This window comes from Zonotrichia leucophrys, chromosome 7, assembly GCF_028769735.1.
Source record: "Zonotrichia leucophrys gambelii isolate GWCS_2022_RI chromosome 7, RI_Zleu_2.0, whole genome shotgun sequence".
NCBI lineage: Eukaryota > Metazoa > Chordata > Aves > Passeriformes > Passerellidae > Zonotrichia > Zonotrichia leucophrys.
In genome coordinates, this window is record NC_088177.1 from 24,686,073 (window position 1) to 24,700,256 (window position 14,184).

At 37.0% G+C, this 14,184-nt stretch overlaps 1 protein-coding gene across 2 annotated transcripts in view; it reads left to right on the plus strand.

Annotated features, from left to right (window-relative positions):
• SP3 (Sp3 transcription factor) overlaps nucleotides 1–11,157 on the plus strand; it is a 33,408-nt gene extending 22,251 nt beyond the window's left edge. For both annotated transcript variants that reach the window (XM_064717811.1, XM_064717812.1), the window contains 3 exons: nucleotides 1,702–1,894; nucleotides 7,550–7,746; nucleotides 9,420–11,157. In XM_064717811.1, coding sequence (XP_064573881.1) covers nucleotides 1,702–1,894; nucleotides 7,550–7,746; nucleotides 9,420–9,736 — 707 coding nt within the window. In that variant the 3' untranslated portion in view covers nucleotides 9,737–11,157. The remainder of the gene's footprint in view (nucleotides 1–1,701; nucleotides 1,895–7,549; nucleotides 7,747–9,419) is intronic.
• The last annotated feature ends 3,027 nt before the right edge of the window (nucleotides 11,158–14,184 follow it).

Sequence of the window (14,184 nt, forward strand, 5' to 3'; positions counted from 1 at the left end):
ACTGACTTTTGCAGCAAAACCAGGTAAATATTCTAGACTTACCTGGTTTTGACCTGTAATTCTCTTCTGAATGCAGTGATTTCGTAGAGAATTACTTTAACTGTAGTTACATCAGTGATGTAGGGTGCAGGGCAGTCCTGTGTATGGTTGTATGTGTGCAAAAGAAAGGCAGAATGTGCTGTTGGGGGTGACTAGGCTGAGACTCTATTATCATCAAGCAAATTTTTGTGTAGCAATATCCTTTATCTCTAAGCATATGAATACTGGAGATGACTTTGAAGGTAGACCAGGTAACTGTTACTCTTTGCATATTTCCTTATTGGTTTATTCCCTGATCTCTACTGGGACAGGATGCTCTTCATCCTATGACCCAGCACAGTTTTTCTTATGTTTTAGCAGGTAATCTGCAGCTTTGTCTTCATTACAAAGATATGATGGCTGATGCACTGGGTCCCAGAAAGAACTCAAGAGTGGCCACAAAGCTCAAATGCTTAAGCTTTCAGTGTTTAAGGATAAAAGTCTACATGATAATTGGCTTTTTGTTGGAAAAGCAGTCTCTTGAATGTGTCCAGAAAGATAGACAGATGTTAATTTGAAGCTTAAAAACAAACAAACAAACAAACAAACCAAACACTACATTATGTTTGTTTGCTTATTAGTTTGTGCTAATAAGTGGCTAATCATTTTCACAGAAAAAATTCAAAGTAGACTACTCTTCTGAACCATGGAAGGGGCTGGGGTTCAGCATTCTAAAATAATACATACAAACTGTCTTTTTTTGGAATTCAGACTTGGAGTCCACTGGGAATGCAGAATAGTGTTTGAGGGGAAGATGTTCCTATTAAAATGTAAATTTGTTAAAACAGTTGTTGTTATGACGCTGTAATTAATTCTTGGATTAGATTGAATGAATGCTCTGTAGGGAGAGGGTACACATATTTGCAAATGTCCATCCTATAAGGAATAATTAGGAGGCCTTTTTGCATACAAAAAACTGCTAAGACCTATTTTGGCTGCTGGTATATCAAAACATTGATGTGGCTCATCTCTTACTTATCTCTGTCTAATGCTGCTGAATAACATTCTTCTCTAAATGTTTTCTATGTATTGTGCAGAAGACATAAATTTCAGATGAAAAGGGGAAATGGAACAAAAACATTAATTTATTTGTTTTCCTTAGGTATCTCAGTCTTTCTCAGGTGAAAACCTTTTATTAGATTGATTTCTCACATTACTGTATGTATCTCTGTGCATGCTAAAACCTTCTGAAGACCATTGAGGAAGGCTGTTGCTACTACATGTGATGCTAATTCAGAAATGCTGTGGAAACAGAAACGGCTACTCCGGATCATTTGAAACATGTGTTTACATTTTCTTCAACCTCTGTCCAACCTCTTGTTCCTCAGTTTTTCCCAAGTTTCAAGCAAGCAGTAGTCTCCTGGTGACAGCATTCCTCACCAAGAACAGTTCAAACTTAAATTATAATACTTTGTTATAGCTTATCTTCAACTTTGAAATGTATAGTAAGATAAACTTTTAACTACAGGTTACAAGGGCACAGAAGCAATGTCAGAATGCACTTAAGGTTGTTGACTTTTGACTGGCATAGTGCTCTCAAGAATAAAAACATTTGATCATTATGGTTTCCTTTCTGTCTATTTAATGGGCTACTTACGGATCTGTGTTTGTTCTTTTTCCCAGATATTAGGATTAAAGAAGAGGATCCTGATCCAGAAGAGTGGCAGCTCAGTGGTGATTCTACACTGAATACTAATGATCTAACACATTTGAGAGTACAGGTTGTAGATGAGGAAGGGGACCAACCACATCAGGAGGGGAAAAGACTGCGACGAGTGGCATGTACATGTCCCAACTGCAAAGAAGGTGGTGGAAGGTATGTAACATTCAGTGTCACATCACACATATAATTATGAAAAATGAGTAATGGGCAAGAAAAATGAGCTTTTGTTAACAGCAGTTGTCTGCAGTGAGAGGAAACAACAGGTTTATGCAAAGGAGACTATGCAATAAAGGACTACCACTTCCATTTTGCGGTTTGCAGATGAAAAAGCAGATTATTCCATCCTTTCTGAGTTACTCCTATGAGATTAGTTGAAAAAATCTGGAGTTAGATGTCACCTAGTACAAGTAAGGGGGATAGACTATTGCCCTAAAAATATGAAAATTAAATATTTGGAATATGCACATCTGTAATTAGCTTCCTATCATATGTCAAGAACTTGATTAAATCCTGTGTTCCTGCATTTCCTCGGTGATTGAGCAGTATTCCACAGTTTCATTGCTTTGGAGTGTTACAAAAATATGGTTTTCCTGGTTTTCTTATTCACTGGGTTCCTAGGAAAAACAAGGTTTGTATAATATAACAAGGTTTGTATAATATTTCTAAATAAAAAATTTTGAACTGTTTTCAGTCAAAATTAGTGAGACTTGAATAACAAAGAGGTACTAAGTTCCAATTCATTAAACTTCAGTGTTGCATTGGAACCTATGCTTTATTATTGTGCATCTCATTAAAATATTACTATTTTTTTGTTCTGAAGATTTTATTTTACTTCCAAACACTTATTTTGAATGCCTTGATTATGGATATGAAAGGGGTAGGGTAATAAGCTGCCTTTTACAAGTGAAAATATTTAGTTGTGTTTGTGCTTGAGAGAATTGTGCAGGGGCTTCTTTCTAATATGCTAAAATTTGTACATTTTGATAACAGTTTCTTCACTAAAATGGAGATCTTTATTTATTTGGGAACTATAGTGTAAGGCACTAAAATGTCTTTGAAGAACCTCTGTGTCCAGTGGCTAAGAGTTCTAATAGCACTGAGTTATTTCTCTTGTCAAATCTCTTGTCAGTTCTTGCTGCACATTCTAGATACCTGCCTTGCAAGCACAGGGAGGTGATATCTCAGGTAGCCATGCTGAGTAAGCATTAAGTGTGTTAAAGAGAAAAAGACTGATACATTTACATCACCAGCAAAGGTGGTGATAATATCTGTGGGTTATGCAGCATCTTTGTCCATCAGATTCCTCTTGTTAAATTTCTAAGTGTAGTTCACTGCAACATGGCACAGACATTTCTAAGTTGTTGGTGAACTCTGGCTCTGCTATGAAAATCTGCCCAAAGTACACCTTGGGTTGAGATTTGTTTCATTTCAGGAGAAACTCTGGGAATGTGATTTGCACTGCATGTGCTCTTAGGAAACAGAGATTCCAGGTGTTTAATCTTCCTCATGCTCTATTCCAAACTACAGTGGTTTAATTTATATATCTATACTGTAAAATCCTCTCCTTCTGAGTGGAGTTGCTATAAAATGAAATTTGAAAGTTTCAGGCTGTGAGAGAATCTTTTTGAGAGATGGTTTGGGAAGTCTGGAGAAGAGTGTAGTCTGTCTGAAAACTCAGATATGCGATTTTTGGGAACGAGTTGAGGTAAGAGCTACGACAGAGTTAAGATAGATGAGAATCTGAAATCCCCTGTAAAGGAAGGCCTGGACACATCAAACATACAAAGTAACGAGGAAAAGTAGGACAAGAAGTCAGGATGTGAGAAGAATTAGAACTAGAAGAGAAACAGGATAATGAAGGAGACAATGGTGGGGAAACAGAAAAGAGTGAAAGTGCTTACAGTTGCTAGAGCAACTTTCCCACCAGAATGCAGAATTCCTTCAGAGTATGGGAGAAAGGAATAAGTCCACTTGAAAAAATATTTGAGTCTTAATATTCCATAGCTGCTAGAGTTACCTGTTTATCCCTAGTGCTGGAATTCTGAGTTTTGATTAGTCTTTCAACTGTGCTGGTGATTTGCAGAGTTTCAGATGGTAAAACATTTGCTTTTGTGAATTCTTTCGGATAGCATTCATAATTCTTAAAGTGTTGTTAAAGTTGCAAAATTTAAAATCGGGCAAATGCTTAGTTAAGATATCCTGGGCAACTTTAACTTAATTCCTTGTGCATATACATTATCACTTGGTTTCAAATTACTTGATTGTGTACTATTATTTTCAAACGGCATCGGTGCCATTTGATGGATGGGATGGCTGATAGAGAATGAATCAGGGCTGTGTAATGATTATCACCTGCTTCACTTATTGCAGCAACTGGGAGGTGTTTAGGGAGCAAGACACAGGACTGCAGCAACAGGGCTCTGAAATTTTGGAGGTGTAGATATAAATACCCCACTTTTTCCACTGCAGAAGTACTGAGTTCATTCCTGTGAAGAACTTGATTGAGCAGACTATGAACATGTAGAGCACTCTGAGGAAATATGCTTCTACTACATTAACCTTGACGCCTCAAGCTGGTGGATGTTTGATAATTTTGGCCTTTATCTCTTTCTGCCTCATAGCTGGAGATACAAAGTGATTGCACTAGTTGAGGTTCACCATACCAAAACGTTAAAATGATAAAGCCATTAATGTTTTCTTAGAGACTGTGAGTGTTGTCAGTACCTATGATGAGAAATAAAAAAGCCCTGGAGAAATGAATGATTTTGTATTTAGCATAGTGCAGAAATAACATGTAACTATTAAAACAAGAGAAGTACTTTAAATCAGTGTGAAAAAGCTGAATAATGTTTCACTCTATTGCTCCTATGCTCTGAATGGAGAAGGAAAAGGAAAATGGCTTCACATATGCAGACTTCATCATAATTCCATTTATCATATAGTGTTTGATTTGGTGTTTCTTGCTCCATTTTCTGTTTTCTGGATTCAGAGGCCAGTTGAGAAGTTCTTTCTGGTTTTTGTTGTTGGCTTTTGGAATTGAACTACGTTGCAGTCTTCAGATTTGTATCAGTTTTGTGAAGTGGGAAGCCACTGTCATCTTTGCCTTACTTGGTGGGAGGGAAAGTAGGAAGGGAAGATGATGATGTATTAGATTTGTAAATTTATATCTTTTAGCCCCAAGCTTATATAATAAATGGGGAATAAGCAAGTGGACAGAGACACACTTGCCTCAAAGGATGACTCTGTTTCCAAATAGAATGTATTAGGCTTCTAGTTAAGTTGTCTGAAGTTAAATAGAAAGTTTAGTCTCCTCTCAGTAGCACCTAGAGATTTCACCCTCCTAACAATTACATCTAGAATTGCATTGAGATATAGCTACTACTCTCTGATATATAGAGGAGCTGTGCTTCTGAGTACCACTGTAGCTATGTAACTCTAAAAACCACATTCTTCAAATAATTAATGAGTGTGTTTTAACCTTGAAATACTTAATGTTATTGCTGGAAATACTCTGAATATAAAGTCCAGTTTCTCAGTGGATGAAGGTGTTTCCTGCTGAAACTCTGGCAGTCTGCCTGGTTATTGAGAAACATCATATCCAATCTTCATAAAGCTAAAATGTACTATGGAAATACGTTAATATTATTAGTTTTTAAACTACACTCAAGGAGTAGGCTGGATTCACATACATCTATTCAGTGATGTGAGAGAATCTTTTTGAGAATCTATTGGCCAGCAGGAAAGGCCTCTCAGCATCATGTGTTAGGGCATAGTGCCAGACTGTCACAGCTGCAAAGTGTCCAGATAGAATTTGGCTTGTATCCTGTTAGTTTAGAGCACACATGGAGCAAACATGCAGGTGCCCATATGAAGTTGTATAGAATAAATACACTTAGTTGCTAATTCACAGTAGTCTTGTGAGTTTCATTCTGTGGACTCTTAACTTTCCCCTCACTTGGAACTTCAGAGTGTGCTAAGGAATTCTGTCAGCAGTTAGGTGAGGTGCTTACAATTGTGTCTTCTGTAATGGCTTTGCACAGTAATGACCATGAGTTGAACCTTGGTTTCCTTCAGTCTAGACTAGAGGTGCAATGAAGCCATTTCAAATTATTGACCTAGAAATATTAACATTATTCTGAGGGAATTTTGAGGTCAAAATTGAATTTTGATGAAAAATTGATTCCATCCAATTTTTGTACTATATCATGCCAAGTTACAAAATATTTGTACTAATTTGTGTGGAGGGGAAGACACTAGGGTTTGTTTGGAGAAGATGTGAGGATAAAGTCCTTAGATGATTCTCCTGCTGCAACAGGATCAAAAGCCTTCTGGACTCTGCTTCTGCTTCTATTGAATTTGTTCTGAAATCAAACCTCGTATTTGTCGTGACAAATAATTAGTAGGTACAGGTGATGTTTTTATCTTTTGAGATAAAATGACTAATGAAACACTATGAAGATTGCTCTATGTTTAGAATTTGTCGAAACATTTCCAAGGACTTAATGGGATTTTATCTCCTTACTTTTCTGGACTGTCTGTAATGTTTTGGGTACATATGTGATTAGGTTGGAATCCCCTTTAGACACTGTGAGGTTTTAGAGTGAGTTCATTTTTGTGCATGTTCAGAAATGCTTGTGGCAATTGCTAGCTCCTTGAAGTGTGTACACACTTTACCCTGAACCTTTGTTAGATGTAAATCAGAAGGTAAAGCACCCAGTTTAAAGAAAAAAATTGCCATGGGGAAGCAGCTGAAAATTGTATAATCAGTCATGGAGGATGGAGCACCCAAGACTGTAATTTCAGAATCCACTTATGGTGTTCTAAGTTAATGTTGCTGATGAATAAGGTGGCCTGATGCCTGGCTGCATTTTTCAATCTCCTCCCTTGTACCAGCATTTACCATTCATCTAGCTATGTTGTCAGCCGGACCTATTCCCTCAAGTGCCCCTTTCAGCAGTAGCAAACTCTTAAATTGGCTAAAATCAATCATGATGCCCTGCACTGGCCAGACTGGTCTCTTTCTCTGGGTCTATCGCTTGTGATTTGATTTAAAAAAAAACAACAAAAAACTAGACTGTTGTATCAGGTGCTTCCCCTGGTGACCTGCCATTTCAGTGAGACAGCATCTTAAAATAAGCATCAAGCTTAGTCTGGATTATATGATTGGTGAATTCTGTGTTCATTGTGATGGATTTCTGGTTTTTAACTGGAAAACCAAGGAATTCATTTAAATGTCAACAAGATCAGCTTCCACCTCTTTTAGTGAAAGCATTCAGGTTAGTCTGCTTGCCTTCAAATCCCAGACTGATTCTCAGGTTTCCCCGAGATGCCAGAAGTCCCATCTGTTCTCTACTCAGTTGCCAGAATCTCCAGTGTCCATTTTGGCAGTTGCAGTACTTTGTGTTTTTCTTTGCCAAAACTATCTTTGATATGGTAAAAGCCTGAAACACTGAGAAATGTAAAATAGGGACACTTCAGCATCAAAGTGGTACAAACTGCTGTAATAACTGTATTTCCAACTTCATATACATGTATGCTTCTTAAAGATTATGCTTCTATCACATACATTTCACACACAGCTGAATTTATCGTTTTCTGTGGAGCTGGGATGGCCTTAAAGAATTTATTTCCAGCTCCTTATGAAGTGATCTGGAATCCAGTTGTATTGGAAACAAGAACATGAAGTTTCTTGGGTTGGTTTGCAGATCTGTTGTGGTATATGTAGCCCCATGTATGTATATGACCAGTATTTTGGAGGAATGTATTAGAATGAATAACTTCTCTCTCTCTTTTTTCTTTTTTAAACAGAGGCTCCAACTTGGGAAAAAAGAAGCAACACATTTGTCACATACCAGGATGTGGCAAAGTATATGGGAAGACCTCACATTTGAGAGCTCATCTCCGCTGGCATTCTGGAGAGCGTCCATTTGTTTGTAATTGGATGTTCTGTGGCAAAAGGTTCACTCGCAGCGATGAGCTCCAGCGACACCGAAGAACGCACACAGGTTTCCAGTCTTTGATTCTGGTGTCTTTAGCTAAAGGAGTGATATGGACTGAACTTGGATAAATAACTTTTAAGAGGAGAACAGATCTTTGAATTGGATTGATTTTAAGGCAGTGTGATTTTTCTAAAATCATCTAAATCTTATTTATACACTTGGGAATGTTTGGTAGGTCTGAGGAGATAAAACACACGCCTCTTGATTCAGAACTGACGTTTAAGCTGATGTTTAATGTAGCTTAATCAGAATACTTTGATTCAGGCTCAGAAATGCATTTCATTTGTTTGAACCACATTATAACTCTTTTCCCATCTTAAAACTTCAGTAAGAGCAAAAGAGGACTAGGTGGCCTGGGGATTAGATATCATTCCTATAATCAATGAAGAGCATGTGATGGTGCAGCATTCTACACCTTTTAGTTTCATGGTCAGACCACCGATTAGGAACTTCAGGTTCACATTTCTCCTTCTGTCTAATACAAAGAAAAGGAATTAGTATAGATACTCCACCTTATCAAGGAGCACTTAGTTTAAATCTCTTGTCTGGTTTATCTGTTTTCTTACTGTATTAATATTTGCATTCAACAGGATGTTTACCTTTTAAAATCATATTGGAAAAACCTGTAGATAGATAATTTTTGTGTTTATCAGCATTTACGTTGCTTAGAAAAATGTCTTTCGATGTCTGTGAAAAATATTCCATGTTGTTCTTAGTGGCGTGCTTTTGTGTAGACATTTTGGATGCTAAATCCAAGCTGGTTACAGTTTTTCTGGATGGACAGACTGATAGTTTTTAAAAATGGTGAGTTGAATGATCCAGTTCAGAGGATGTGGTTAATCCTAGTGTACCTGCCTGCCAGTAAAATGTAGGGAACTGCAGAGATCTATCCTTTGATTTCTTATAAGATTTTTAGCATTGACCTGGAGAAATCAACAGAATTCTTCTGTTAACCTTCTTAGGTTTGTGGATGACCCCAAACTGGGGTGACCAGTCAATGCACTTGATGGCAAGGCTGCTATTCAGAGATGGAGGCTGAAGGAATGGGTTGACAGGAATCCTAGGAAATTCAGCAAGAACAGTCACAAAGTACTGCACCTGGGATGGAATTAACACTTAGGATAACACAGGCTAAGCATGGAGAGGTTGGAAACAGCTCTTCTGACAAGTACCTGGGAATCTTGATAGACAAGTAGAACATGGTCAAAGGCCAGCAGCAATGATACCCAGAGCTGTATCAACAGAAACAGAACCCTGATTACAGGGATTGTTTCCATCTTCTGCTAGTCTGCATCTAGAATATGGCATCTAGTTTTCAGCACCCACTATAAGAAAGACATTGATGACAGGATTGAGTCTTCTCTGTCCACCATTTGGTAGGTTTTGTTCTCCTCCTAGAAGTTATTTATTGGTAATAATTGCAGTGAGACCTAGCAGCCTGAGGATATGAGATGGCTATATTCTCTAGCATGCCTGAAAGATCTCCCCAAGCTCGGTGACACACAGAAAATAAAATCAGTTCTTATATGAATTGTATGGGTGTCAAGAAATGTAACACACAAGTTTATCATGTTCAATCACTTTCTCCCTCAGTATAATTCTTGTTAGAATTCTGACTCTAAAAAGCATTAAGTTTAATTTTAAGTGTTCTTGATTATTTTTTTTTCTTTCTTTGATAGGTGAGAAGAAATTTGTCTGTCCAGAATGTTCAAAACGCTTTATGAGAAGTGACCATCTTGCCAAACACATTAAAACACATCAGAATAAAAAAGGTATTCACTCTAGCAGTACAGTGCTGGCATCAGTAGAAGCAACATCTGATGATACTTTGATTACTGCAGGAGGAACAACACTTATCCTTGCAAATATTCAACAAGGTTCTGTTTCAGGAATAGGAACTGTTAACACATCTGGCACCAGCAATCAGGATATTCTTACCAACACTGAAATACCTTTACAGCTTGTCACAGTTTCGGGAAACGAGACAATGGAGTAAATATTACACAAGATACCTATTAATTGTGGTTATTTTTATACAGTAGTGAGAAGAATATTGTTCCTAAGTTCTTAGATATCTTTTTATTGATGTGCAAAAATTTTTGGATTGACAGTAACTTGGTTATACATGACACTGAAATGCCTTACTTTGTATGATATTCCATAGTATATTAAAATGGTAAAATTGCATGGGTTTTGTAGGTACTTTTGGAATCTAGAAGAGAAGAAATTTTACCAAGTTATATTAAAAAAAAAAAAAAAAAAGAATTTAACGATGGAAATGGTAGTCTAACCAAATGCATCAATCCTGTGTGGTTTAGTGTAAAAAAAATGAGAACATGTTGGTATTTATCTATTGTAAGATAAAAGAAGTTGATGGGTGAAAAGAAATCACATTATGATAAAAGAAATTTTGTAATTTTCTTGATGACTGGAATTTTTATTATGCATAACTGACAAATCAAGTTTCCAAGCAAATGTTACATAGTGTAGGCTTTACTTAGCTCATCAACTTGTCATTTTGAAGCTAATTATTTTAATTAGGTTAACTATGTACAATATTTTAAGCATTACTCTTGTAAGATTTTGCAAACTACATTTTAACATGGAACTCTAGGGATAGTCACCTTTTAAATCCTATTGAAAAGCCATGTTTAAGATTTAATTTGCCAAAATGATGTCTTGTTAATATTCTTTCAATAACCAAGGTGGGCAATATAACCAATGTTTAAAAAGCTTAAAATGTTAAGAAAAATAAATATGTATAGGTTGAAGCATTTGGGTGGTAAGGCAGATGTTATAGTGAAGTATATCCCTTCTTTTGAACATTGGAGGACCAAAAATAAGGTGTATTGCGTCTCAGCAGTGATTTTTATCAAATCTTTTTCCAAAAAAAAAACATCTGTATGCCAGGGCCTTAAAAGCCATCATGTAAATTACCAGTAAAATATAACATATGCAAATACAAAAGAAAAATCACTTCCATATTGACAGTACTCCCAAACATATGGGTATAGTCATAGTGAACTAGGAGGGTTATGAGGTTTTTGTTTGTTTGTTGTTTAGTTTTTGGTTAGTCAATCTGCATTTAAATATCAGCCATCTTTCCTTTTTTGCTTCTTCCCTTAAAAATTGTATGTATCCAGTACATTTAACTGATAAACATATATGTTTTTTATTATGCTGAATTTTCTTTTTATTTTTTAATTACTGTTTATATTTTCAATTATAGAAAATGTACAAAATGAAGTTATATAGCCAGTCTGTAAGTGCTATACCATTTTCAAAAAATGTACAACAATAATTACTGCAGTTCACCTATTTACAAACATTTGGAAATCTGTTCATTTGTTATTCTTAAAACCACCTCAAATTTAAAGGCTACCTTATTGTACGTTTAAAGTGTATTATAACAGTGTGGTAGTTAATAAAACACTATTTTTTTTTCTTTTGACTTGAGTTTACTGTGCTTCTTGTTAACTAACAAGGTGTAATTTCATAATATGTCTTGATAGACTGAGATGTTTTATTATTTTGCAGTAGGTGGTGGGAAGCAGAAACGTGTTTTCTTTCCCTGTGGACACAGAGATGGTAATTTTCCACCTCCTCGCTCACAAGCCCCCATGTGTACGTGTGTGGACACCAATGTGCTGTGTTGGTGTAGTGGGGATGTTTTGCTCTCATGTTGAGCAGGGCATGAAGAATATGTAGGCCCCATCCTATAGGCTGTGTTTAAGTCCTCTGACACATGGAGTATTAATAAGGAGCTGTGACTAAGTGAGAACTATGAGATTCAGGGGAGTAATGGTTGTATATAATGCTCTAATGACAGTGAAAAGCTTTTATTTCTGAGGTCTAAAGTTTTGGAGTATCAAATGACAGAGGACAGACCAGGATAATTTAGGATAAACCAGGCACAGTTCAGCCTAGAAAAATGAAAACTGGAAGTCATGTAGGAAAGATTTTCTGAATTTGCAATTAGGTGGAAAAAAAATTAATGCAAATCTTTTAGAGATTCAGAGCAACAGGAATTGACAGGTACAGAGAAAAGGGAGTTAATTCAGCATCAGTTTAATTGTCTGTTTAATAAAATGAAAGGATGAAATTGGTTGGGATGAGAGCAGCAGCTTGAGGGAAGACAGTTCTGCTTAGACTTGCAGTGTTCCATGGATGTTGTCAATATATTAACATGCTCTGAATCCGCTTCCTTTAGGCAGGTGGATGGGCTTGGTTTCCAAAAGCTGTTGTAGTGTACAGAGCATATTAATATGTTTCTAATACTTGAGTTCTGTTTTTCATCTCTTAGCCATAAGTAGCTGCATTAATGCATTATTTTATGTGGGAGGGAAGAGGGCTATTTCCTTATTCAAACTGCTTTTCACAAGTTTTATGGAATGACACTTTTACTGATGTTCATATGTGGATGAAGCTGTTTTGGTGTCAAGGGTTTTGATGCCTCATTACTGAAGATGAGATTGCTTTATTTCTCAGAGTTTTTATCTGAGTTTTTATACCACTACATCAAGTGGTTACTTTAATTAGTGTTTAGGTAGCACATTTTATAAAAAGCTATGGTGTTGTTAAGCTTCAGAAGGTAGATGTTTTGGTAGAAACTAACTCTGGAAGTCTCATGGAAAGCCTGCAGGTAAAGGACCTAAGGCTCACAGCCATAGGGTTTGTGTTGTGGGATAGTATTTTCTGAAAGCTCCCTGCTCACCTCTAGGGCAAAGATTGATGAGCCCAAGATCTTTGGTGTATCTAGGATTGTTGCTACCTCATGGCCTTTTTTCTGGCCCTCTAGGCATTCATGTGATACTAAGACAAAAGTGTGCATTTTGTAGAATGCTTTCCAGTTCTTCATGAGTTCCTGACAATGGTTGCTTGGTGTGCTTCTTGCTTCTTACTGGTACAGTCTTACATTTTACATACTTATTTTCATGTCAGGCTTCTCGCTTGTATGGTTTCTTGGTAAGGTAGCCTTTAGATCCTTGGTTGGTTTTTATCTCTTACAGTCTTCTGTAATCACTAAATAAGAAGATCTTAAAACTGGGTCTCCAAGAGAGCATGAGTATGAGAGCATCCTGTATTACCAATTTCAGTGATTCAACTTTCAGTAAGTACAAGGCCTGTACATACACTTGCTATCATCTCAGTATTGTGTTCATTCCTGAATGAACTAATGGTTTGATCCTTGCAAGTTGCAAACTAACACTGATTCTTGCAGAAAACAAGAGCTTTTAATCATTGTTAATTACCAGGTCAAGGAAAATATGACTAAGGACAGTATCATCATCACTGAAAGGCTTGTGAGGAGCCAGATTTCTGGTCTGATTGTGCAGATTTTCTTCTGACAAGGGACTCTGCAGAGCACTTTTTTGGGCTTTTCTGAAAACGAAATAACAGGCCTTAGTTTTAGGCATTTTGGGCAGCTGGAATCAGGAAGATAAGCCTTGCCAATGGCTTCAGGAAAGCTCTGATATGTTCTCTCAAAGTTGTTCTGAGTGTTGGGGAATGAAGGAATGGAGTTAATAGTCACCTGTCAAGAGTGGTTCTTGCTTTCTTTAGGTGAAGAGCTAATGAGGAGCCGGCTGTCTTTCCTCAGATTTTTACCACTACCATTAACACCAGGTGTGTAGGACATGTACTGTAAAAAAGGGCAGAAGATGACATGGCTGACTTAACTAGACAGGAATAGAGCCATTTTTCACAACAGGAGTACTAGTGGTTGGCATCAGGTTGTTCTGTGCTCTAGTTTCTAAAAGATTGTATCAAAAGGAAGCATTTTTTACAAGCCATTTTACATATAATTCCTTCTTTCATCTTGGAACTAAGGAAAAAGAAAGCCATTTGTGACTCAAAATAGAGTGTCCGTAATTCCAGAGCTCACTTTGTCATCTTGGCACTGTACAAGCCTCTATTTGGACCAGTTGGAACCCTTCTCAAGCCTTATTGTGGAGCTGGCAGAAAATGCTATGGAAATTACCTGCAAGGAAATAACCTTCCCTCCCCAGCTATACCTTCTCTTGTGTCAGAAGACTCAGTTACACAGATTCTGAGCTCAACATGAGATGGACACCATCAGGAAAAGGTTCCAAAGCAAGATTTAGAACTATTGGTTGCTTGAGCACTGCTTTTCTTATGGCCTCCAAAAGTTCAAGTCTTGACCATGCTCCTGGCATGCCTACAGATATAACAAAATTTACTTCTGTATATACCTTGCAACATAGCTGCATTTGCTACAAAATTTGTTGAAGAACAATAGCTTTACAAGGATGATAGGATGACAGATCACCATAGCAAATAATTTTCAAACAGCAAAAATTTGTTCATAAGTGGTATCACATAATCCAACACAGCTTTCTCTGTAAAGGTCTTTCAGGTAAGAGTCATGTGGCCCCTGACAAGAAAAGAACCATTGAGTTGGGTAACAGGCATGGACAAAATATT